We start from the raw sequence: 27,354 nt of genomic DNA, 5'->3' as shown, positions 1-27,354 counted from the left end.
TGCTCAATGGAGCTCCTCACAAAGGAGTGGTTTGATCAAATATATGCCTTGGTATCGATGATTTCAATAGAGATATTTCTTGATGCAACCCAATCCAGGATTTTTTCCCCTGAATGGGTGGCTTTAGTGTTAAGTCATATTTCTTAGGTGTCTTTCTAAATCTAAAGCTTCTTTATCAAGATCGTCTTTCAACCAGCAATTTAAATCCCCAACAACATGGTGACACCATTGGGTTTATTAAAAGGAGCTAAAAGATAAGATGGTAGTTGGAGTTCTTTGTCATGAGATGGCTTGATTGGCCGAACACACTGTGTCAGAAAAATCAAGATCAGCTTTTTTGTTATTAAGTCCGTGCAAGGAGGCATCTAAACATGTGCTAATTGCAAGACACTCCTGAGGTGGCAAATCTTCTGATTCTATCGACCTGTTCAAATTAATTATGTGTTCAGAGGAAAATGCCTATGGTGAAGAGATAGCAGTCTGTGTCATGGGTACGTCAATGTTATGTGCACTGTTTTATCTAACTGTTGCATGCTCATTGTCAATCACAGGTTCTTGTAGGTTAGAGGTGTATTTTTGAATAAGCTTCTCTCGCTGCAGTTTTTGTGCCACGAAAAGCAGGGAGAGCTCCGGATGGACTCCCATTGTGCAACCAGAGAGAGGTCACAAACCCCTTGCAAGTCGCGCGTGGCAGTCAACTAAACATTAGCCACCAAGTATGAGGAGATGAGCAAGGGGAACCAGAGCGCATTGAAAATGACCAATATGTTTATTACAATAGCTAGTTCTGGGTAGAACAAAGAAAGCTCAATATGTCAATGAGTAATTTACCAACCGATTGGGATGTGTTCAAGAAAAAGTCTAGTGTGGAGTGCCGACACTAGCAGGCAAGGTGCAGACCAGCAAAGATCGGCTTGACTTAGGAATGCAGGCACTGAAGTGCCTGACGTTTCGCTTTAAGCGACACAGGGGAACATGGGATTTGAAGTTCAAAGCGGAGCATTCAGCTCCGAATATGAATATTAAAAAACAGAGTGCTTTATCTCTCTGCGCTGCAATACGCAACAGTACAATGTTAATACTGGAAACAGAAACAGGTTTCAGGTAGGGATACTGTGAAGCACCGTACAGTGCTGAGGATTGACAATGCAGTGCTGACAGGCAAGGGACGCAATAGGTAAGTAAATACATACTGGCAAAGCCTCGGGGGAGCGCTAGGTAAATGAATACATACTGGCAAAAGCCTCACCTCATGGAGCAGGGGGTACATCAAACATGCAGTCAGACACAGATAAAGCAAAGGCAGCACGAGGCTGGATAAAAGGTTGAAGTCATTAGTTGCAGACAGGTAGGAGAGCAGGATGCCACACAAGGCTGACGAGAGATAAGGGGGTTGTCGGCATGGTATGCTAGCTGCCATAGTCTGATGAGGGATTGTAAATGTGAGATTACAACAGCTGCCTGTTGGGGGTCACATTAATCATGGTGGGCAGGAGGGAATGCAACATTCACAGGGAAGACAAAAGGGGAAGTAGGGCATGTGCTGGTCAGTAAAGCCTCGTCCTGCTCAGTGAGTAGGGAGGCAGATACGGTGGGGGTGGCGGGGTGGACAGTAAAACAGTAAGGCTGCGAGAAAAGGGGTGAGCAGCCAGCACATGAAGCACAAACCAACAGGACCGTGTCGGCATGGCTGGTGCAGTGATGGTACTGCATGCAAGCAGAAGGGAATAATAGAGACAGAAGAAGTGGGAACTAGTAGAATGCCTCACCGAACAGTAATGAGAAGGCGGTCAGAGCTGCAATGAGGATTCCTTACCTCTGTTTGAGCAGGATGGCAGGAGATGAGAGGGCTCCAGTAAAGGATCAAAAGTGGAAGAAGGTTTCCAGTGCACCGTCTGCACCCAGACAGGAATAGACAGGAGCTGCAATGCAGCACTTAAATGGGGCTGGCTTTGGCTGCCAGCTCCCTGAGGAGGAGATGTTTCAATGATGCCTCGGCCAATCCACAAACAGCAGAGGCAGGCATTTCACGTTCGACAAAAATCTTGTTGGCCATGTGATCAAGGCAGCAGCCATTCTGGAAGGAGCAGTCAACTCTGCATAGCTGTTGGAAAGTCCAACGAGGGCTAAGAAATAACAAAGCTCCGTGGCCATGATGGTCAGTGGGGCAGATGTTAATGCCCAGGTCCAGACAGGAGCTACAACCAGGCCATTAAATGGGGCCCTTAGAGGAGGCCTCCCAGAGGAGGAGATGTTTCAATGATGCCTCGGCCAATCCACAAACAGCAGAGGTGGGCATTTCACAGGCCAAAGTCTTGCCGACCTCGGGGTCTAGTCAGCAGCCATGCTGGAAGGAGCAGCTTGCTCCCCATAGCTGTTGAAAAGCCCAGTGAGAGCTAATAAATAGCAAAGCTCTGTGGCCATGATGGTCGCGGGGGCAGATGTTAATGGCCAGGCCCCTCAACATTGACTCTCCAACAGTGATGAAATGTGAAATATGGTGATACATTTTGAGCCACACTTGAACTAATGTCTCCCAGGAAGTAGGCTTGGATCTGATGGGGATAATATTGTCTACAAGTTGGAGTGGACCTGCTCGTCCAGACATCACTCCGCCATAAGGCAATGTGGCTGGCCGGTTCCACCTTTAGTCGAGAATCTGCTTTCTGTTGGTATTCACTTCTGCTGTGGGGGAGATGACGAGGAGGCAGCTGCGAATGGTGCATGGGCTAGCATGCCAAAACATGTTTATGAAGTCCTCCTTTGTGCTGTGGAGAAAGCCTTTGAGGGTCTGCTCTGTCCCGTACCCTTCTCATTTGTGGCAAACATCCCACCAACCGCCATAGGTGTCTCTCCTGCTATACTCAACTCCCTCATCTCATGAGGGAGACGCCCCACAACCCTCTGTCTCCTACAAAGCAACTCTCCTTATTGCCCTGTGACTCTGCTTCCCACCCCACCTTCACCAACCCTTCCACCACCATGATCACTTCCCCAATATACTTCTCACCTTTGTAGTCACGCTGCTGCGTCTGGCTCTGTGGGCTCATGTGCAAATGTATGCATGTGCTACTTTCCGACATGCTGCCGTTTGGTCAAAGCAGCCTGTTGCAATAATTATTTTACTAAAAGTGGGAAGATCAGATATTTCGAGAGAAGTAGGTAGGTTATTGTTTTCCTTTTTAGGATAAGATTGACGGTGATTGCAACAAAGTTGGATGTTTACCTTCCTTTGAATTACCCCTATTCAATAGGTCCCAGAATCTTCATGTGGCTTGTGCCAAAGGAGCATTCTGGATCCATGACCCTACCATCAGCACAGCACCAGAGTGTGAGTACAATCAGAAGAGGTGACCCCTGGGGCAGGCAGTGCCTTGGGCAGTGCTTGAGATGTAAATCTTTTCTGTCAGCTATGGTGGCAAAAATCATTGCAATTGCCCAGCTTGGACCTTCTTTAAATTATACCAACAATGTAACCTTGCAATTATTTTTTGACAAAATGTTATGCCTCCCACGCAATCCACAAGAGTGACAGGGCATGCACTCCTAAAAGGCTCCTCCTCTTCACAGCAGCCCTCTGTTGTGTCTGCTCTCTCCCAAGCTCTGCCATCAATGGGAGGGCTGGTCCAACAGTAGTCCTTCACCCAGGCCACCACCACCATTAGAGATTTCTTAGAATCTTTGTGCTCCTGGACCACTCCATCTACAAGTGCAGTAGGGCTTGTTGAGAAAAGACACAGGTGTGCCACCTTGACCCCAGGTGTCAGTTATAGGAATCAACCTCCCATGCAAATCTCTGCACCCATTAGTCTACTTAGCAAAAGTACTCTGTCTTGAACTGTCACCCATCCATCTACAGCTAACGGCTTAAAGCATGGGGCGTGATTAGTCTAGTTCACTAGCACTCGGTTCCTTCCTTCTCTGCACCCTACCATATCGAACCATTTCAAACAGGTTGCCCTTTAATTACCACATCACATTGTGGCTTAGTAAAGTATTGATCTAAATAACACCACAACAGTAAACTATATTATGTTCCACTAAATTGCTTTGAATGTCCAATAGTATGTTTATTTGACCAATTGATATCTCATAAAGCCCAGACTTGTGTGCCCCTCTAGCTGATAGAACAGCCTGCATACATTTACATGCCGTGCCCACAGAAGGACAGTAATTGTGACCTGTGAGGGCTCCATTTGAGAAAGGGGTTGCAACTGTACTCCTAGGGCAATGGTTTCCAGCGGGTGCTGGTCCGAGAACATAGAAATGGTGAGACACTATGTACGGCTCAGTTTAATCCAGATACTCATGCATTCTGCGGTGAGAAGAATCCCTATTTATCTGTAGTATGTTGGGGAAAATACACGCCTAAGTCATGCCGGTGGGCAAACCCTATGCATGACACCATGATCAGCCTAACAAATAGTTATTATGGGGGTCACGGATTGCATACATTTAGCATGTAGCAGATGCACCAAGTGTTTGAATTAAATTAACCATTGCGCCTCTTCTCCTTCTGCATGCTCTAGGCATTGCACGTGACAGGGAATGCACTACATACACCTGTTGCCCTCCATGCGGACAAACCATTCCCAGGAAGAATCACGATAGGTTGCAGGGAATCCTCCTTCCACTTCTGTTGAGTACAGAACCTGAATGTGATCCCTAGAAATTGCCTGACTCCAAATGGATGAACAAACCTGTTGTTTCTTAAGATGGATTTTCAGAATCAGACCTGTGGACAGATTCTGGGAGTCAACCCTATTCTGGTGAACCGAAAAAGACACTAATATGTAGCCAAACTCTATCTAGGTAGTGTGACTTAACAGCAAGGCCTAGACTTAATAAGAGGGAGAGTGGTAAAGGGTTCCGTTAAGCACACACATACCATTCTTAAAAATGCAAATTAAGCAGAATGTATACAAATACAGTTATTTATTTAAGCCTTAGGCAAAAATATAGCAATAAAAAAATACATGTAACTACCACACTACATTATCCACTATTACTATGCACACATTCACTTTGGTTTGCTCTGCTAAGAGCACTCAAACATAACTTTTAGAGTACATTTAAATCTGTAGCAAGCGAGTAAAAGAACCAGGCAAGTAACCATTAGTTAGAGAACGTATGCGCTGAAAACAAAGAAGTTATAAATAAACATCATACAAAGCCTTAAACATTAAGGTACTACACCTTCACTAGGTACTTCCCTAGCTAGAAAAGAGTGGGCATAGTGCCCTAGAGTTCTCTTCAGAAGGATATGGGTCTTATTAGGAGTCTGAACAGAGTTGACAATAGATAATAAATGAAGAAAAGTTCTTAGCATCCCTTCTTCCAATCTGTCAACTTTAGGGGAAACCCACGGGAGTATACTTGACCAGCACACCACTGTTCAATGACAGGCAAGGGGTTAGGTACGGTAAGGGGCCTTATGCCCATTAAACCATATCGGGTTCAGGGGTAGGAATAGGAATGCTTCCACACACCCTCTACACACTGATTCACTCTTTGGTCTGTTGAAGGAAGTCCAGGGTCTTGGCTGCAGAGGTCACTTTTGGTGTTGGGTTGTTGGCTCTGACTAGTTAGCTGTTCTGCGCACCAATGGATCTGTACTGGAAACTGGCTTGCTGGACACCTCTAATGGGCTAAATAAAGGTGACCACTCTGGCAACGATCACACCGGACCCTCAGGCTATGATGCAGGTGGCAATCAGAGATGGCCACTCTGAAGAAATGGCAGAAGATCAACCCTTGTCTTGGAAACAAAGAAAATGTTCCTAATTTGTGATGAAGAGTTGCAACTGCAGGGGGATGCTTCTTATTTCATAAGTTGAGGATCTGAGGAGTCCCACGGTTCAACTCGGGACAATGACAGGGAGATAGGTATTCAAGAGGATAGCTCAGGGGCAACACACTCATCTTGGAAGCAAGACAACACTGAGCAGCATGGGTACCAAACCCGGTCCTGCACTGAGAGGCTGGACTCCGGCATGAAGCTCATAAAAGATGAAGGCCTCCGGGGTCAACAAAGGAGCACGGCTTTCCCTAGAAGTTTTAAGAAAGTGCTGCTGGCAGGCTTCCAACAAGGAGTTCCAAGTTTTCAGCAGGATTCTCCTTTCCATAAAGGCCTTGCTTCCAATGACGATGTGATGAATGGCTGCACCAGTCCACCTTATATCCAGGATTCAAGCTGTACTCTCCTCCAAACCTATCAATGGTAAGGATCTGCTCGATTCATACTGGAAGGGGCTGTCCAATACTGGACAGCCTGTGGCCAAGACATCTGACCAGCAAAAGATGCATTTTGGCATGGATGTGTGTTAGGACCAGAAAGTCCCAGCCCCCACATCTGCCACAAACACAAAACACCACTTTGCTCAAGAAGTAAGACGTTTCCATGAGAAAGGGGTTTCAATACATCAAAGTCCAGTTCTTTGAGAGCATGAAGAAAGCCATATAACCAGATGGCCGAAGGACAGGCTCGATTTGGAATTAAGCTCTAAAATGCAAACGTGTATGAGACAATAAAAACAAAAATGGTATAAAAGTATCGGCTGCCACCACCCCGTCTTGGACACCTCCTCATGTTTGTCACCAAAATGTCACAAATATCAAAGCTCTAGGGACAAAAGCAGTCCCTTATGCAGATTGCAAGGGGTAAGGAGTTTAATGTTGGGACAAGCTGGTCCCCTGCGCAACCAATTCTCTGTTGGCAAGGTTTAGCCTGCATTCTGGCACAGGGTTTTGTCAGGGAACCAAACTCTGAGGTTCCCAGGGGGGAGTTGTAGAAGTTCAGTGAAGTTTGACAGAACCCTGTTGGTTGCGGGCGCTGGCAGGGGGTTAGTGCTCCAGTACTGTTGGTAGTTATTCACAGATCAGTCTTGAGTTGTAGTTGTGCAATGATATTTATTAGTTCAGGTGCAACACAACACTTGCGGCACATTGTGCCTGGGTGATAAAACACACAGCCGACAAACGTTTCAACCTAAGTCTTTCTCAAGGCTGTGTGGGATGAGGGTTGGTGAGTGAGAATATCGGTGGGTTACTGGCTGGGTCAAGGAAGGTCATGTGTGAGGGTCAGTGATGTGGGCTGCTTCTACGGAGGCCCCAGGGTGGACGAGAGATGGCGGGGGCCCAGTAATGGATCATTGTAGCTGCAAGGTTGCGTCAATGGAAGGGGGGTGAAGAACCAGGCCCTCCGTGTGGGGCCTGAAAGAAGGAGAACCCCAACGGGGGTGGAAACGGAGGGGAAGGCACCTCTGTCCAGTGTCCCTGGGAGAGAAGAAATTGGCAGAGGCGGGGGAATGCCGGGCTGGCAGGTTAGGCAGCCCGATTGCTGGACGGCACGGATGTGCTGCTCAATTGCTGATGTATCGGTAGTTGCGTGTAGCACACATCGGGAGGAGCAGGTGTGTCACCAATCTTGGTGAAAGCAACGCGATTAGAGTTCGGGGTGTGGAAAGGGGGGAGAACCAAGGTATGCAGGCTGGAACGCCAAGCCGGGGGTGAGCCATCATGATAAAACTTGCGGGCTGAATTTGTCACGACGTTGGCCCACCGATGTGTCAGGAATCGTGGCCACGTGGTTGAGGATAGGGGAGTGCGATGCGGGCTGGGAAAGCGCTAGCTGCAAGTATGGCAGGCGGCGTGGCTGGGTCTGAAGAGAAGGGGGGGAGGCTTACCTGAGAGGATATTGCCGTAGCACCGAATGGTGAAGATTGTGGATGTGAAGTCCTGTCTCGTATTAAAGCAACCACTTCCTGGTTGGGAAGGGAAGGGCAAGATCTGATTGAATAGATATCTGCGATCGCTGATTGGATGCATGGCCAGGGGCCGGGTCCTGACATAGGACTGGCTGGGTTGGGTGGGCCTATCTGTCACTCACGGAGCAAGGCAAGGCACTGTGGTGTCAGTGAATTCCACAGTTGGTGAGCAAGGTCTTGTTAGTGCGGGGTGTGCGGTGGAGAGAGGGAAGTCCCGAAGGGGGGGACAGGTATTGCTGGAGATCAATTATTGAATGGAGTGTGAGACAAGATAGGGGGGAGGGAAGACAGGATGCCTTGCAGGTGCAATGAGTCAGGGGGATGGGTGGCAACAGAGGTGCTGGTGCTGATGAGACGGTGAAAAATGAAGGTGGACATGGGCGTGTGGGCCCTGAAGTCTTAGGTGTGGATCAATAGGAAGAGGCCAATGGCAGAGGGGGACCGAGCTGGTGGTCCCAAGTTAAAATAGGGCTGGAGGTGCCAGGGACATGAGGGGCAAATGAGATGAGCCCCGCAGGGCAGAGAATGGGCTGGGGGCCACCTGGGTGGGGTGACTGGCTAGAGATAAAGCCACAGGCACGTGAAGAGGGGCACAGACTTGGCAGAGGAGAGCTTGTAAAAGTGTGTAAGGGATCTCAATGTTGAGGGAGCAGCATGGCATGGGGCCGGGGAGATGGTGGTAATTAGTCTGGGGCAGATTGCCCCTGTGGTAAGTTGGTGGGTGGTCAGTTGTTTGGCAAAAGCCCAAAGCAAGGCTAACTGGGGAGAAGGTCAGAAGGCTAGTACTGGGGTCCGGTCGGCCGGACCATTAGATGGGTACTACTTCCGGTGGTGCGTGTGGGGCACCAGGAAGAATCCCAATAGCAGGCAGATGGAAAAAGGAGGTAAAACAGAGGAAAAGGAAGAGAGAGTGTATTCTCATAGGAAAATATGGAAATCATGATCACTATTGAGGCCAATTGTTACGCCTCGGTGTTTGCATATCAGTTTAGCTTCTCTCTGGCGCAGGTGGAGTTCCCTGTCTCCTCCTCTTGCATCAGCTGGTACAGTTTTGAGTCCCACGAAGGCGATTTCCTCTTTGCGGTCCCACTGGTGTTGGTCTTGCCAGTGCACCGCCAGTGGGTATTTGGCGTCTTGAGAATGCAGTGTGCTCAAATGTTCCCGAATTCTGATTCTGAGTTCTCTCTTAGTACTTCTGATGTATTTACGGTGACACACACATATTATGGTGTAGATGACATATTTAGATTTACAGTTGATAAACTGGTTAATGTCATGTGTGTCAGTGTCGCTGAAGTCAATTGTCTTGGTGTTCCTGGCATGTTTGCACATGGAACAAATTCCGCATTGAAAGAAACGCACAGGTTTAGTTCTTGTAAGCCAGTTGTCATCAGTTTTTGGAGCTGGAGCCATAAAAGACGGGCTTAGAATTGTGTTAAGAGTTTTGGCCTTGGTGTAGGTCAGGCATGGTTTCTTTGGTAGCCATTGTCTGATGTCATCTATCGACAGGATGTGCCAGTGTTTTCTTAAGATTCTCAGGACTTGTTGGCTATCGCTGCAGTATTGTGTGATATACCGGATATCAGTGTTGGCATTCGTCTCATCTCTGCTGGCACAGACAGATCGGTCGGCCAACGGCGTGACATATTCAGCCCGCACGTCTTATCATGACGGCCCACCCTCAGCTTGGCATTCCAGCCCGCATACCTTGGTTCTTCGCCCTTTCCACCCCCCCTGAACTCTAATCGCCTTGCTTTCACCAAGGTTGGTGACACACCAGCTCCTCCCGATGTGTGCTAAACGCAACTACGGATACATCAGCAATTGAGCAGCACATCCGTGCCGTTCAGCAATCGGGCTGCCCAACCTGCCGGCCCAGCATTCCCTCGCCTCCGCCAATCTCTCGTCACTTCTCTCCCAGGGACACCGGACAGAGGTGCCTTCCCCTCCCGTCCCACCCCCGCACCCCTCTGGGGTTCTCCTTCTTTCAGGCCCCACATGGAGGGCCTGGGTCTTCACCCCCCTCCCATTGATGCAACCTTGCAGTTACAATGATCCATTACTGGGCCCCCCGCCATCTCTCGTCCACTCCGGGCCTCCATAGAAGCGGCCCACATCACTGACCCTCACACATGACCTTGTTTATGCATCATTTTGAACACGAGCATGCATTTGCTAATGCAGAATTCAATAAGTTTGTCCATAAATGGTTTCACTACATAGATGACATCCTGATGATCTGATCTGGCACTGTCGAACAACTAGAACTCTTTCAACAATACATTAACGACAATCGATTTGGTCTTGAACTATCCAAAACATCGACCAGCACATCAATTGATTTCCTTGACATTTCCATCATGCCAGTAGGAGGCAAATTGACAACTGCAACATTCAGGAAACCAACGGAAGTCAATTCTGTCCTCCACGCCTCAAGCTGTCATAAAAAATCAGTCATAAACAATATTCCCAAAGGGGAATTTTTGAGAGCAAAACGGAACTGCAGTACTGGTTCCTTGGTGCTGATGTCTGGTTCTTGTGGTTCCTGGTCTGGTTCGCTGTCAGCGTCTAGCTCTACTTCGCTGTCGGCATCTGATGTGGCGGGTGAGCTGTTAGGAGTGTTTTCCTTGGAACTTGTGCCTTGTATGTTGTCAAATTTAGCTTGGAAGGTAAATACTCTGTTGTCCTGGTAGTCTCTTTCGTCTCTGGTGAATTTTCTGCATTTCCTAATTTTCACCTTATCCTGGTGAATCTTGAGTATCTCATTCATGATCCTGTTATTTTTCTCTTTTGTGGCTACAGAAGAATTACTTGAGTCGATCTCTGTTTTGAATTGGTCAATTTCTATAATGAGTCTGTTGTGTGCCCATTCGGCATGTTCGATTAGTAGCTCCATCATGATTTTAGAACCCATGTTCAGGTTTTCTTCCCATTTAGCTGCCAGATCGGCATCCTCAGGGTTTGTGAAATCTGGAAAGATAATGATCCTAAGTCCTCTCTGTATTTTTTCCTGTTCCAAGTAGGTCTAGAGAGTGAATCTCTCCCAGAATGTATTTATCTCCTTGGTACATAGTCGTTCGAGTTTGATAAATTGTTGGCTGAAGTTATCAGGAACCCTCAGTGTGGGTGGAAATGCATGCACAGTAGAACCTTTTGCAGAAAAAAGGTTCTTAGAGTCGGTTTTCCTAGATTCAAAGTAATCAGCCATGATTGATCTGTTGCTGCAGGGGTCCAGTCCCTGAAGAATGATTGCAAGGGGTAAGGAGTTTAATGTCGGGACAAGCTGGTCCCCTGCGCAACCAATTCTCTGTTGGCAAGGTTTGGCCTGCGGTCTGCCACAGGGTTTTGTGAGGGAACCAAACTCCAAAGTTCCCAGGGGGGGTTGTAGAGGTTCAGTGAAGGTTGATTGAACCCTGTTGGTGGCGGGTGCTGGCAGGGAGTTGGTGCTCCAGTACTGCCGGTAGTTATTCACAGATCAGTCTTGAGTTGTAGTTGTGCAATGATATTTATTATTTCAGGTGCAACATAACACTTGCGGCACATTGTGCCTGGGTGATAAAACACACAGCCGACACGCGTTTCAACCTAAGTCTTTCTAAAGGCTGTGTGGGGCAGGGTTGGTGAGTGATGAGTGAAGTGGGAGAGTGAGCGATGCAGTGACATATTGTTTATTGAGCGTAACGGTGGAGAGGTTCAAATATCATTTCAACAAAATTGGGCACAGAAAAAAATCAAAACAGGAGTTAAACAGCATGGTATGCAAAATTAAATGCGTGGTGAGAAGGGGTGATGGTGGTTGGTGCGCGGTGGTAAGGCATGTTGATAGCATATTACATAATTGTTAATACAAATAAAGGCAAGGTATTGACATGTTAGGAAGGTCAAATAGTCATCAAGTACCAAGGAGAGAGGAGAAAATAAAGTAAAATAATAAAGGGAGAAATGAGGGAGAGAGAAAGAGTTGTTAGGTGAGGGTTGGGTGACCTGGAATATGGTCGGACAGAAACAATGCTGGTTGAGTGCCAGGAGGGCCTGTGCCTACCAATCGGTAGTAACGTGGGCTTGCGTTGAAGCGTGTGGCGAACAACCCCTGGATAGGGTGTTGGCTCTTGGCTTGTTAGCTCATCTGGAAAGAAAATGAGAAGAGTGGAGTGATGCCATGGTTGCTGTAAAGATCCCAGCTGGGAAAGGGGTGGCATGAGGCGCGAGTGGTGGAAGTCCAAGTGGACCGGGCATGGACGTGTTAATGGACCAGGAGTGCTGGGAAGGAGGTGTGGGCCCGTCAGAATATCGGCGGGTTACTGGCTGGGTCAAGGAAGGTCATGTGTGAATGTCAGTGATGTGGGCCGCTTCTATGGAGGCCCCGGGTGGACGAGAAATGGTGGGGGGGCCAGTAATGGATCAGTGTAGCTGTGAGATTGCGTCAATGGGAGGGGGGTGAAGAACCAGACCCTCCATCTGGGGCCTGAAAGAAGGAGAACCCCGGGGGGGGGGAGTGGGAAGGGAGGGGAAGGCACCTCTGTCCGGTGTCCCTGGGAGAGAAGTAGCGAGAGATTGGCGGAGGCGGAAGAATCCCGGGCCGGCAGGTTAGGCAGCCCGATTGCTGGACGGCATGGATGTCCTGCTCAGTTGCTGATGTATCGGTAGTTGCGTGAAACACACATTAGGAGGAGCTGGTGTGTCACCAACCTTGGTGAAAGCAAGGCGATTAGAGTTCGGGGGGTGGAAAGGGGGGAGAACCAAGGTATGCAGGCTGGAACGCCAAGCCGGGGGTGAGCCATCATGATAAGACTTGCGGGCTGAATTTGTCACGACGTTGGCCCACCGATGTGTCAGGAATCGTGGCCACGTGGTTGAGGATAGGGGAGTGCGATGCGGGCTGGGAAAGCGCTAGCTGCAAGTATGGCAGGCGGCGTGGCTGGGTCTGAAGAGAAGGGGGGGAGGCTTACCTGAGAGGATATTGCCGTAGCACCGAATGGTGAAGATTGTGGATGTGAAGTCCTGTCTCGTATTAAAGCAACCACTTCCTGGTTGGGAAGGGAAGGGCAAGATCTGATTGAATAGATATCTGCGATCGCTGATTGGATGCATGGCCAGGGGCCGGGTCCTGACATAGGACTGGCTGGGTTGGGTGGGCCTATCTGTCACTCACGGAGCAAGGCAAGGCACTGTGGTGTCAGTGAATTCCACAGTTGGTGAGCAAGGTCTTGTTAGTGCGGGGTGTGCGGTGGAGAGAGGGAAGTCCCGAAGGGGGGGACAGGTATTGCTGGAGATCAATTATTGAATGGAGTGTGAGACAAGATAGGGGGGAGGGAAGACAGGATGCCTTGCAGGTGCAATGACTCAGGGGGATGGGTGGCAACAGAGGTGCTGGTGCTGATGAGACGGTGAAAAATGAAGGTGGACATGGGCGTGTGGGCCCTGAAGTCTTAGGTGTGGATCAATAGGAAGAGGCCAATGGCAGAGGGGGACCGAGCTGGTGGTCCCAAGTTAAAATAGGGCTGGAGGTGCCAGGGACATGAGGGGCAAATGAGATGAGCCCTGCAGGGCAGAGAATGGGCTGGGGGCCACCTGGGTGGGGTGACTGGCTAGAGATAAAGCCACAGGCACGTGAAGAGGGGCACAGACTTGGCAGAGGAGAGCTTGTAAAAGTGTGTAAGGGATCTCAATGTTGAGGGAGCAGCATGGCATGGGGCCGGGGAGATGGTGGTAATTAGTCTGGGGCAGATTGCCCCTGTGATAAGTTGGTGGGTGGTCAGTTGTTTGGCAAAAGCCCAAAGCAAGGCTAACTGGGGAGAAGGTCAGAAGGCTAGTACTGGGGTCCGGTGGGCCGGACCATTAGACGGGTACTACTTCCGGTGGTGCGTGTGGGGCACCAGGAAGAATCCCAATAGCAGGCAGATGGAAAAAGGAGGTAAAACAGAGGAAAAGGAAGAGAGAGTGTATTCTCATAGGAAAACATGGAAATCATGATCACTACTGAGGCCAATTGTTACGCCTCTGTGTTTGCATATCAGTTTAGCTTCTCTCTGTCGCAGGTGGAGTTCCCTGTCTCCTCCTCTTGCATCAGCTGGTACAGTTTTGAGTCCCACGAAGGCGATTTCCTCTTTGCGGTCCCACTGGTGTTGGTCTTGCCAGTGCACCGCCAGTGGGTATTTGGCGTCTTGAGAATGCAGTGTGCTCAAATGTTCCCGAATTCTGATTCTGAGTTCTCTCTTAGTACTTCTGATGTATTTACGGTCACACACACATATTATGGTGTAGATGACATATTTAGATTTACAGTTGATAAACTGGTTAATGTCATGTGTGTCAGTATCGCTGAAGTCAATTGTCTTAGTGTTCCTGGCATGTTTGCACATGGAACAAATTCCGCATTGAAAGAAACGCACAGGTTTAGTTCTTGTAAGCCAGTTGTCATCAGTTTTTGGAGCTGGAGCCATAAAAGACGGGCTTAGAATTGTGTTAAGAGTTTTGGCCTTGATGTAGGTCAGGCATGGTTTCTTTGGTAGCCATTGTCTGATGTCATCTATCGACAGGATGTGCCAGTGTTTTCTTAAGATTCTCAGGACTTGTTGGCTATCGCTGCAGTATTGTGTGATATACCGGATATCAGTGTTGGCATTCGTCTCATCTCTGCTGGCACAGACAGATCGGTCGGCCAACGGCGTGACATATTCAGCCCGCATGTCTTATCATGACGGCCCACCCCCAGCTTGGCATTCCAGCCCGCATACCTTGGTTCTTCGCCCTTTCCACCCCCCCTGAACTCTAATCGCCTTGCTTTCACCAAGGTTGGTGACACACCAGCTCCTCCCGATGTGTGCTAAACGCAACTACGGATACATCAGCAATTGAGCAGCACATCCGTGCCGTTCAGCAATCGGGCTGCCCAACCTGCCGGTCCAGCATTCCCTCGCCTCCGCCAATCTCTCGCCACTTCTCTCCCAGGGACACCGGACAGAGGTGCCTTCCCCTCCCGTCCCACCCCCGCACCCCTCTGGGGTTCTCCTTCTTTCAGGCCCCACATGGAGGGCCTGGGTCTTCACCCCCCTCCCATTGATGCAACCTTGCAGTTACAATGATCCATTACTGGGCCCCCCGCCATCTCTCGTCCACTCCGGGGCCTCCATAGAAGCGGCCCACAACACTGACCCTCACACATGACCTTGTTTATGCATCATTTTGAACACGAGCATGCATTTGCTAATGCAGAATTCAATAAGTTTGTCCATAAATGGTTTCACTACATAGATGACATCCTGATGATCTGATCTGGCACTGTCGAACAACTAGAACTCTTGCAACAATACATTAACGACAATCGATTTGGTCTTGAACTATCCAAAACATCGACCAGCACATCAATTGATTTCCTTGACATTTCCATCATGCCAGTAGGAGGCAAATTGACAACTGCAACATTCAGGAAACCAACGGAAGTCAATTCTGTCCTCCACGCCTCAAGCTGTCATAAAAAATCAGTCATAAACAATATTCCCAAAGGGGAATTTTTGAGAGCAAAACGGAACTGCAGTACTGGTTCCTTGGTGCTGATGTCTGGTTCTTGTGGTTCCTGATCTGGTTCGCTGTCAGCGTCTAGCTCTACTTCGCTGTCGGCATCTGATGTGGCGGGTGAGCTGTTAGGAGTATTTTCCTTGGAACTTGTGCCTTGTATGTTGTCAAATTTAGCTTGGAAGGTAAATACTCTGTTGTCCTGGTAGTCTCTTTCGTCTCTGGTGAATTTTCTGCATTTCCTAATTTTCACCTTATCCTGGTGAATCTTGAGTATCTCATTCATGATCCTGTAATTTTTCTCTTTTGTGGCTACAGAAGAATTACTTGAGTCGATCTCTGTTTTGAATTGGTCAATTTCTATAATGAGTCTGTTGTGTACCCATTCGGCATGTTCGATTAGTAGCTCCATCATGATTTTAGAACCCATGTTCAGGTTTTCTTCCCATTTAGCTGCCAGATCGGCATCCTCAGGGTTTGTGAAATCTGGAAAGATAATGATCCTAAGTCCTCTCTGTATTTTTTCCTGTTCCAAGTAGGTCTAGAGAGTGAATCTCTCCCAGAATGTATTTATCTCCTTGGTACATAGTCGTTCGAGTTTGATAAATTGTTGGCTGAAGTTATCAGGAACCCTCAGTGTGGGTGGAAATGCATGCACAGTAGAACCTTTTGCAGAAAAAAGGTTCTTAGAGTCGGTTTTCCTAGATTCAAGGTAATCAGCCATGATTGATCTGTTGCTGCAGGGGTCCAGTCCCTGAAGAATGATTGCAAGGGGTAAGGAGTTTAATGTCGGGACAAGCTGGTCCCCTGCGCAACCAATTCTCTGTTGGCAAGGTTTGGTCTGCGGTCTGGCACAGGGTTTTGTGAGGGAACCAAACTCCAAGGTTCCCAGGGGGGGTTGTAGAGGTTCAGTCAAGGTTGATTGAACCCTGTTGGTTGCGGGTGCTGGCAGAGAGTTGGTGCTCCAGTACTGCCGGTAGTTATTCACAGATCAGTCTTGAGTTGTAGTTGTGCAATGATATTTATTATTTCAGGTGCAACATAACACTTGCGGCACATTGTGCCTGGGTGATAAAACACACAGCCGACACGCGTTTCAACCTAAGTCTTTCTCAAGGCTGTGTGGGGCAGGGTTGGTGAGTGATGAGTGAAGTGGGAGAGTGAGCGATGCAGTGACATATTGTTTATTGAGCGTAACGGTGGAGAGGTTCAAATATCATTTCAACAAAATTGGGCACAGAAAAAAATCAAAACAGGAGTTAAACAGCATGGTATGCAAAATTAAATGCGTGGTGAGAAGGGGTGATGGTGGTTGGTGCGCAGTGGTAAGGCATGTTGATAGCATATTACATAATTGTTAATACAAATAAAGGCAAGGTATTGACATGTTAGGAAGGTCAAATAGTCATCAAGTACCAAGGAGAGAGGAGAAAATAATTTAAAATAATAAAGGGAGAAATGAGGGAGAGAGAAAGAGTTGTTAGGTGAGGGTTGGGTGACCTGGAATATGGTCGGACAGAAACAATGCTGGTTGAGTGCCAGGAGGGCCTGTCCCTACCAATCGGTAGTAACGTGGGCTTGCGTTGAAGCGTGTGGCGAACAACCCCTGGATAGGGTGTTGGATCTTGGCTTGTTAGCTCATCTGGAAAGAAAATGAGAAGAGTGGAGTGATGCCATGGTTGTTGTAAATATCCCAGCTAGGGAAAAGGGTGGCGTGAGGCGCGAGTGGTGGAAGTCCAAGTGGACCGGGCATGGGCGTGTTAATGGACCAGGAGTGCTGGGAAGGAGGTGTGGGACCGTCAGAATATCGGTGGGCTACTGGCTGGGTCAAGGAAGCTCATGTGTGAGGGTCAGTGATGTGAGCCGCTTCTATGGAGGCCCCGGGGTGGACAAGAGATGGCGGGGGGCCCAGTAATGGATCATTGTAACTGCAAGGTTGCGTCAATGGGAGGGGGGTGAAGACCCAGGCCCTCCATGTGGGGCCTGAAAGAAGGCGAAACCCAGAGGGAGGGAGGTGGGAAGGGAGGGGAAGGCACCTCTGGCCGGTGTCCCTGGGAGAGAAGTAGCGAGAGATTGGCAGAGTCGAGGGAATGCTGGGCCGGCAGGTTAAACAGCCGATTGCTGGACGGCACGGATGTGCTGCTTAGTTGCTGATGTATCCGTAGTTGCGTGTAGCACATATCGGCAGGAGCTGGTGTGTCACCAACCTTGATGAAAGCAAGGCAATTAGAGTTCAGGGGGGGTGGAAAGGGGGAAGAACTAAGGTATGCGGGCTGGAATGCCAAGCTGGGGGTGGGCCGTCATGATAAAACGTGCAGGCTGAATATGTCACGCCGTTGGCCGACCGATCTGTCTGTGCCAGCAGAGATGAGACGAATGCCAACACCGATATCCGGTATATCACACAATACTGCAGCGACATCCAACAAGTCCTGAGAATCTTAAGAAAACACTGGCACATCCTGACGATAGATGACAACATCAGACATTGGCTACCAAAGAAACCATGCCTGACCTACACCAAGGCCAATACACTTAATACAATTCTAAGCCCGTCTTTTATGGCTCCGGCTCCAGCTCCAAAAACTGATGACAATTGTCTTACAAGAACTAAACCTGTGGGTTTCTTTAAATGCGGAACATGTTCCATGTGCAAACATGCCAGGAACACCAAGACAATTGACTTCAGTGACACTGACACACATGACATTAACCAGTTTATCAACTGTAAATCTAAATATGTCATCTATGCCATAATATGTGTGTGTGACCATAAATACATCGGAAGTACTAAGAGGGAACTCAGAATCAGAATTTGAGAACATTTGAGCACACTACATTCTCAAGACGCCAAATACCCACTGGTGGTGCACTGGCAAGAGCAACACCAGTGGGCCCGCAAAGAGGAAATCGCATTGGTGGGACTCGAAACTGTACCAGCTGATGCAAGAGGAGGAGACAGGCAACTCCACCTGCGCCAGAGAGAAATTAAACTGATATGAAAACACAGAGGCTTAACAATTGGCCTCAATAGTGATCATGATTTCCATGTTTTCCTATGAGAATACACTCTCTCTTCCCTTTCCTCAGTTTTTCCTCCTCTTTCCATCTGCCTGCTATTGGGATTCTTCCCGGTGCCCCACACGCACCACCGGAAGTAGTACCCATCTAATGGTCCGGCCGACCGGCCCCCAGCACTAGCCTTCTGACCTTCTCCCCGGTTAGCCTTGCTTTGGGCTTTTGCCAAACAACTGACCACCCACCAACTTACCCCAGGGGCAATCTGCCCCAGACTAATTTCCACCACCTCCCAGGCCCCATGCCATGCTGCTCCCTCAACATTGAGGTCCCTTACACACTTTTACGAGCTCTCCTCCGCCAAGTCTGTGCCCCTCTTCAGGTGCCCGTGGCTTTATTTCTAGCCAGTCACCCCACCCAGGTGGCCCGCCAGCTCCTCTGCCCGCGGGCCTCATCTCATTTGCCCCTCATGTCCCTGCCACCTCCAGCCCTATGTTAACTTGGGACCACCAGCTTGGTCCTCCTCTGCCATTGGCCTCTTCATATTGATCCACACCTAACCCTTCAGGGACCACACGTCCATGCCCACCTTCATTTTTTACCATCTCATCAGCACCAGCACCTCTGGTGCCTCCCATCCCCCTGACTCATTGCACCTACAAGGCATACCGTCTCCCCCCTTTCTTGTCTCATCCTCAATTCAATAATTGATCTCCAACAATACCTGTCCCCCCTTCGGGACTTCCCTCTCTCCACTGCACACCCCGCGCTAACAAGACCTTGCTCACCACCTGGGGAATTCACTTACACCACGGCGCCTTGCCTTGCTCCGTGAGTGACAGATAGGCCCACCCAACCCAGCCAGTCCGACGTCAGGACCTGGCCCCCTGCCACGCATCCAATCAGCAATCGCGGATACTTATCCAATCAGATCTTGCCCTTCCCTTCCCAACCAGGAAGTGGTTGCTTTAATACGAGACGGGACTTCACGTCCTCGATCTTCACCATGCGGTGCTACAGCAATATCCTCTCAGGTAAGCCTCCCCCTTCTCTTCAGACCCAGCCACGCCTCCTGCCATACTTGCAGCTAGCGCTGTCCCAGCCCGCATCGCACTCCCCTATCCTCAACCACGGGGCCATGATTCCTGACACATCGGTCGGCCAAAGGCGTGACATATTCAGCCCGCACGTCTTATCATGATGGCCCACCGCCGGCTTGGCATTGCAGCCTGCATACCTTAGTTCTAACCCCCCTTTTCAGCCCCCCAAACTCTAATCGCCTTGCTTTCACCAAGGTTGGTGACACACCAGCTCCTCCTAATGTGTGTTTCACGCAACTACCGATACATCAGCAACTGAGCAGGACATCCATGCCGTCCAGCAATCGGGCTGCCTAACCTGCCGGCCCGGGATTCTTCCGCCTCTGCCAATCTCTCGCTATTTCTCTCCCAGGGACACCGGACAGAGGTGCCTTCCCCTCCCTTCCCCCCCCCCCCCCCGGGGTTCTCCTTCTTTCAGGCCCCAGATGGAGGGTCTGGTTCTTCACCCCCCTCCCATTGACGCAATCTCACAGCTACACTGATCCATTACTGGCCCCCCCACCATTTCTCGTCCACCCGGGGCCTCCATAGAAGCGGCCCACATCACTGACATTCACACATGACCTTCCTTGACCCAGCCAGTAACCCGCCGATATTCTGACGGGCCCACACCTCCTTCCCAGCACTCCTGGTCCATTAACACGTCCATGCCCGGTCCACTTGGACTTCCACCACTCGCGCCTCATGCCACCCCTTTCCCAGCTGGGATCTTTACAGCAACCATGGCATCACTCCACTCTTCTCATTTTCTTTCCAGATGAGCTAACAAGCCAAGATCCAACACCCTATCCAGGGGTTGTTCGCCACACGCTTCAACGCGAGCCCATATTACTACCAATTGGTAGGCACAGGCCCTCCTGGCACTCAACCAGCATTGTTTCTGTCTGACCATATCCAAGGTCACCCAACCCTCACCTAACAACTCTTTCTCTCTCCCCCATTTTTCCCTTTATTATTTTACTTTATTTTCTCCTTTCTCTTTGGTACTTGATGTCTATTTGACCTTCCTAACGTGTCAATACCTTGCCTATATTTGTATTAACAATGATGTAATGTGCTATCAACATGCCTTACCACTCCGCACCAACCACTATCACCCACTTCTCACCACGCATTTAATTTCGCATACCATGCTGTTTAACTCCTGTTTTGATTTTTTTCTGCAGCCAATTTAGTTGAAATGATATTTGAACCTCTCCACCGTTACGCTCAATTAACAATATGTCACTGCATCGCTCACTCTCCCACTTCACTCATCACTCACCAACGCTCACCCCACACAGCCTTGAGAAACGCTTGTCGGCTGTGTGTTATATCACCCAGGCACAATGTGCCGCAAGTGTTATGTTGCACCTAAAATAATAAATATCATTGCACAACTACAACTCAAGACTGATCTGTGAATAACTACCGACAGTACTGGAACACCAACTCCCTGCCAGTGCCCACAACCAACAGGGTTCTGTCAACCTTCACTGAACTTCTACAGTCCCTTATGCACTTCACTGTAAGGAAAAATAAACAGAGACTTCTTCTGCAATGATAGCCATTAGGACTGGTCAGTGCTCCAAAAACAGATGAGCTTAGAAAGGCCAGTGAAGTAAAAAGACTTCACTGGGCTCCTAAAACAAGAACAGGTTCAAAACAGTAGGAACAAGTTTTGTCTCTCATTGATGTCTATGGAGGGAAAGCTGCAAAGAAAATCTTTCCTAGCGATGTTCATTTCGAAGACTGAATTGGTCTTGTACCACAAAATGATATGCAAATTTGGCATCCCCTTCTAACCACATCATCCATGTCTCTACTGCTGTCAGTACTCTTAGCTTCCACTAGATGCCAATGTGAGCATGTCACGACATGTCAATGCTATTGCCTCTTCCGTCGCTTACGCCACAAATCTCATCAATCCAAGCTGCCCCTTCCTATCCCTTGATACTGGTATCAGGTGATATTATCCCCACCAATAATATTGCGATATGTATGGTCGTCGGGAACGGCCATAGGCAATATTATTAGTGGGGATAATTGTTGGGGTAAATAGGAGCAGGGGTTGCAGGGGTGTCCTCCGCTCCCTTTAAAATATTATGGGGGTGCAGGGGTGTCCCCCATAGGTTCAATGGGTTAATATTACCAATTGTTGCGGGGATATTAACATATGGAACCCTGATAACTGCCTCAACATTGCCTTGGCTACCATCGGTTCCAGACTGGTCTACTGTAACTCCCTCGTCAGCGGCACCATGGAAGAAAACGTAAATTAACTACAAATTATCCAGAACAATTCCCTGCGTGCGTACTTTGGCCACAACAGATATGACCACATATCAGCTGCAAGGAAACAAGCTCACTGGCTCCCCGTCAGATAAAGGATGAAGTTAAAAATCCTCATCATTACTTACCAATGTCTCTCAAACAATGCACAGAGATACCTGACCCAGAGGCCGTCCAGACCTATCACCGCCAGGCCTATTTGCACCGTATACCGCAATCATCTAATTATTCCCAAGTTCAAAAGAGCCAAAGCGGGAGGATCTAGCTTCCCAGTCTCTGACGTCACTCTCTGGAACTCACTGTCTCCTGCTTTGAAATCAGAAACATCCTTCAGCACTTTCTGCAAACTACTAAAGACTCACCTCTTCTACTACTTCTACTACTGTAGCCTAGTATTTATTCACTGTTTTTGTTCCAGCATGTAACTAGCGCCTAGACACAGCAGGGTTAGGTGGGCTCCTACAAATGTAAAATAAAATAAAAATAAATAAACAAAATCTCCTATATGTTAACACAGTGGTTGCTCCAGTGCCTTAACACGAAGGTGGTCAGGAACATCTACTGTGTCTCTAGCAATTCTACATTGCAAGTCATATTTGCTTGAGTGCGCGCCAGTGCCGACATACTCATCATGTATTAATGGCCCATTCTTATGATGTCATGAAGGATACATTGTGAATCGCACTGGAGGATGGTGTCATCTGGATGGTTGGGATGCTGCATTGCAATGGCTTGTGGAAACTCACTTAGCATCCGCTGCTGAAAAGCCTCCAGTCGCTCATAGTCATGGCCTCGGCAAACAAACTCCTTATTCTGTAACACAAGTGGCATTCAAGATTCATTAGCGGCCATGGGAGTGGGAATACAGGAAAACTCTAACAATTTACAGAATAATCATCAGGTGATTTTAATAATTCCCATGTACAGCAGATGTGATCGTCAATGGCCTGCGCAGAGGTGTAGCCAGGATTGTTCAACAAGTGGGGTCTGAAGCTAATATAGTTGGGCCCACCAAAGAGATATCAACATCTGTGAATGCCCACACACCGCTGCTGAGTGGGCATTTACAGATATTAGGTGTGCCTTGCCCACTCAGGCCCTACCCTGTCTACGCCTCTGACCTGTAGCATGTCTGTGAAGTACAAGCAAACGGGTTGGGAGAAAGCTTAGCTCTGAGGTTGGCATCAATGAACCATACTGAAGGTACAAAAGATATAAATGTATTGGGGAGTGGGGGTGATATCAATGATACACGAGTACAAAAGGGTGTGAGAGTCGCGTATTTGCTTGTAGGAAAATAGTGTAAGTTTACTGTCCTGGGTGTTAGGTTGTCTTTGGGTAATTAACAGTGGAATAAAGGTACAGAATGTACAACAAGCCATGTCCCCTATTAGTGGTGCCTAACTCCTGAAAACAGAGGGTTCCCCTCTGCCCGAGAGGGACTTCAGCAATGCAGTGTCAGTGCCTGTATAGGCGAATATATCTGTAATGCAAAGTTGGTATAAGGGTCCATGACAAGTCTGGTGACATAAGCAACATATTCATGTAGCAGTTAGTGTTTTAGTATGAGAGGTCAAATAGGTGCCGGGCCCTTGCATTTGTGGTATTATATATGCACAAGTAAAAGATGTGAGAATGCCTCTGGCTTTAGAGTGGCATCAGAGGTACTTGGTTATGTAACAGAGAGGAGACTCATTTGGAAAAATCGTGGACATCTCAAAGATGTGTTTTCTTTGTTCTTACTCGACAAAATATTGAAACTCTGAGCCCTGTCCTACATTCGTTTTTCTTTTTTTGTAATCCTCCACTGGGAGCCTTGGACTTAATGTGAAATCCCAGTCTTTCTGTATGAATGGACAATCCAAGCATCAGGCACACACTACCTCAGGACTTTAGGGGGAACCATGCCTCCAGATAGGTCCAAAATAGAGCCTTGTTTCAGTGCAGGTCTCCTTGCATATCACTGGAGCCACAGGTCGTTGTGCTCTCTGGAAGTATTGGAGATTTCAGTGAGAAGGAATCAGCCCTCCTGTGTGCAATGGGAGCCTGCACAAGTTGGCGCTCGGGCCTTGCCATTCACGTCGCAATGTCATTAGTCACTGGTGTCTCGTTAGCCTGCCATGATACCAGTGAAAGATGATGTCTGCCCATGGTTTATCTCATCCCTGTTACATAGATGAGTCTGGTTCTGCAAGGGGCCTGAACTCCTGGGGGATTGGGAGGCTGCTAGGTCTGGTGAACCAGAAGAAGGACTCGGACAATTGCGAGCATGTGTGTGTGGATGGATGGATGAATCCAGCTGTGTAGGTGAACTGATGTAACAGGGACTATGGGTGACAGTGCATGTTGATAAGGTTGCATTGGTGGCTGCTGAATGAGTAGATGAATAGGACTGTATGTGTAGATGCATAGATGAGTTGGTACACATATGGAAGAAGGAGTGAATATGGTTGTGTGAGTGGATGGATGTTGAAAATAAATGTATGGATAGTTGAATTTGTGAAAATGGAGACCACGCGTTACGCCTCTCTCCTCGGATGACCCCCGATGAGGCCAAAACATATCTGGGGATGCTTGCGGTCTCGTGCAGAAGGGATGTGGCTTAGTAGTTCGGACTGGACTGTCCCTTTTGGGGAGTTACAAAGCTTGATTTGCATACAGTCTTTCCCCTTTCTATTATGGCTTGGCAGGCTGAGGAATGAGGGTATGGGTGGTTGCCCAGAGATTAAGATTAATTCTAAACCTTCCAGCCATCAACTCGTCTGTTATGCTTTAAGCTTGTTTCACATGCCTTCACTTTATGGTGGCTTTGAAGGTATTCCCCAAATTCCTTGCATTTCATTTCTTCGAATGCCATTTCCTATAAATATTTCACCACTAAAATGTAGATGGGGGGTTTGGGCTATATAGAAAGCTAAGGTGGTGGGGAGGAGGACCTGAGGGGTGTACAGGGAATTGGGATTCCATGAAATGGCCTGCAAGTAAATGACATAGATCTGTAAATTGCTGATCAGAATGGATGTAAGAATGCACTCCTGATGGAACCTATTCTGGTGATATCATTGCCTGTGGCAGTGCATCTTTACTACTGAATACAAAAGCCGATCATTTGACCGTCCCTCTGCATACCAGCGGAGGCAAGCAGCATAAGGTAAATACTTGAAATATGACCTTAAACTGCCCTCAGGTGAACATCTGCTACATTTTACAGTCACTCTCTTTTCCAAAGAGAAATGTGAAGCAAGCAAATGTCGCCTTGCTTTTTGGTTTTGGTGAATTTCTGTGGCCCTGGTGCCACAAAATAGCCGAAACCATTGGTACAGAAGAGAACGGCAGGGAATGGGGTTCTGAACTGAGAATATATGGTTGGCATAGCAACGGGCAATGCCATGGTATGAACCTGCCAAACTACTAAAATCTCTTTTTCTAAACTCCTCCGCATTTCTACTCAATGAGACGTTCCCTGACAATATTTGCTCCAATCAGCAGATTTATAAGAAACAAATATGTGCTGGGCTTTCCATTTCCCAGCTGATCAGTGATTCCATATTCAACTATTTTCTGCAACCATTTGTGTTATTTTGGGGCTACTTTCGACAGATCTGTGTTCTGTCCTCCTGAGGCTGCCTTTCTACAAGGCACTCACTTTCTCTATTGCCCACCCCACTCTCTCTACCCTCTACCCCATCCACCCCTCTCCCGCTCTCTATACCCCAAGCTACCAACTCTACCCCCATTATGTGTGTTGGTTGGGTTAGGTTATGTTTGGGCTACTTTTGACAAGCCTTCCCATAGCTGCTTTGTTCCCCAACCAACTACTGTCACCAACCGACCCCCTCTAACCCCACCCACTCCTACCCACCTAACCCCCACCCCTCACTCTACCTCTCCCTCTCTACACCTATCTACCCAATCCCCAAATTTCCTACCCTCACCCACCCAAGCTTCACCCTCTCTAACACCACCCATCCAACCTACCCCCACCATCTCTACACAGACCCACCCACCATCTCTAACCCCACCAAACCTCCCCATCACCACCTACCCCCACCAACCCACCCTACCCCCACTCTCTCTACCTAACCAATGCTACCCCCTCTCTCTACCTCCACCCACCCTACCCTACCATACCCCCACCCACCCAATCCCCACCCTCTACCTTCACCCATCCAATCCCCACTCTCTCTACACCCACCCACCAACCCACCTTACACACACCCTGTCTACCTGCCACTGCATGCCTCTGCACAGAACACCTGCCACAGTTACAGGTAAACATGCAATGTACCATATCAGTGCATATGTTTCATGAATTCGCTAAAGTATAGGTGGGGCAGAAATCTGAGCACATGCACTGTGGTGGGGGCTGGTGGTGTCCACCTCTAAAGGGTTCACATTCTCTGATTTTGCCCAGCACTAGGCTCTGGCAGGAGGGCATCTCAGTATTACTTAAATATTTCTTATAAAAAAAGGTCGAATTGACTAATATTTCGAAATATGCCCAGACAAAAATCATGTAAATCCGATAATATCGACTTCCTGTTACCTGCCCTTTTAACACATTCTTTTCCATTCGCCTTTCATTCTACTCACTTTCTGTCATGGTAGCATGCTGTGATGGGTGTTGCGGGGGTGTCCCTGCTTTTCTTTGGTTTGGTTTGGGGATGCAGTGGTAAGAATGGACCTAGTTATGTCTTGCGGGTGAATAAAAATAAAGTTGTTAAAAAAACTTGGGATGTGCAAACTCTCGCAGGAGTAGGTATGGACGTCTGACTAGAAGAAATCACTTCATAGACAGACAGAACCTACAAGGCGACGTAGGAAAGTTATGCATTTCTTAAAAATAGGATTCCCCAGCTATATTATAGGTAAATTTAAGAAGTATATGAAAAAGGCGCAGTTTCCGTTTCTTGACTTTTTTATGGATTCGTAATTTTCGCCTTCGATATTTTTCATCTGCAGAATAATCACATAGATCCCACATATGTATGCAATTGTGTATGTCAGCATAGTCACCAGTCGCAGGCAACACCAAAAGTAATGGAAACGAATGCAGGACAACAACATTGGATGGCCTGGCAATGATGTAGTCATTTTCCTGTTTCAGTAGTTTCCCTGTCCTTTTCTTATGTTTCGGCAGAGCTGATAAACCAAATTTTTTTACAGGCATCATATTGTGAAACTAAATAAATCACAAAACGGTATGAGAAGCAGAATTTATACATCAAACAGGGGGCAGAAGAGGATATTGATTTGGTGTGAGGTTGGTGAGACTAGTGGAAATAGCTTGCATAATATCTGCGCTGTTGGAACTGAGCTTTCGGTAGATAACACACATAATGAATGTCCAAGCAGATGGCCTCCATCCAAATATGTGTCTGCAATAGGCTGGCGGATTGCAAGATCTCTCTCGCCAGACCTAAAAAGGAAATTGTACAAAGGAAATAAAGGAATATAAGAGACAGTTAGGCCTGTTTACATTCAAGCTCAAACAGTTGACCAAATGGAGGACAACTTAATGTTGGCTTTGTACTATAGGAAAGGTGGATCATGAGTGAGCACTGTTGTATGGGAAAAGGCTAACAGCAATGCCATGATTTTTCTGCTATGTAGACAGAAAGCAGCTACCACATTTTTATGGAAACAATGGGCTTTATCAGTTTCACATACATTCTGCAGGAATT

At 48.1% G+C, this 27,354-nt stretch overlaps 1 protein-coding gene across 4 annotated transcripts in view; it reads right to left on the bottom strand.

The window, feature by feature from the left end:
• DOCK3 (dedicator of cytokinesis 3) overlaps positions 1-27,354 on the bottom strand; it is a 2,582,899-nt gene that overhangs the window by 266,174 nt on the left and 2,289,371 nt on the right. For all 4 annotated transcript variants that reach the window (XM_069644069.1, XM_069644070.1, XM_069644071.1 and 1 more), the window contains one exon: positions 22,342-22,483. In XM_069644069.1, coding sequence (XP_069500170.1) covers positions 22,342-22,483 — 142 coding nt within the window. The remainder of the gene's footprint in view (positions 1-22,341; positions 22,484-27,354) is intronic.

The sequence above is a fragment of the Ambystoma mexicanum genome, chromosome 2p (assembly GCF_040938575.1).
Source record: "Ambystoma mexicanum isolate Mex_15411 chromosome 2p, UKY_AmexF1_1, whole genome shotgun sequence".
NCBI lineage: Eukaryota > Metazoa > Chordata > Amphibia > Caudata > Ambystomatidae > Ambystoma > Ambystoma mexicanum.
This window is presented reverse-complemented; position numbering and strand designations above follow the sequence as displayed.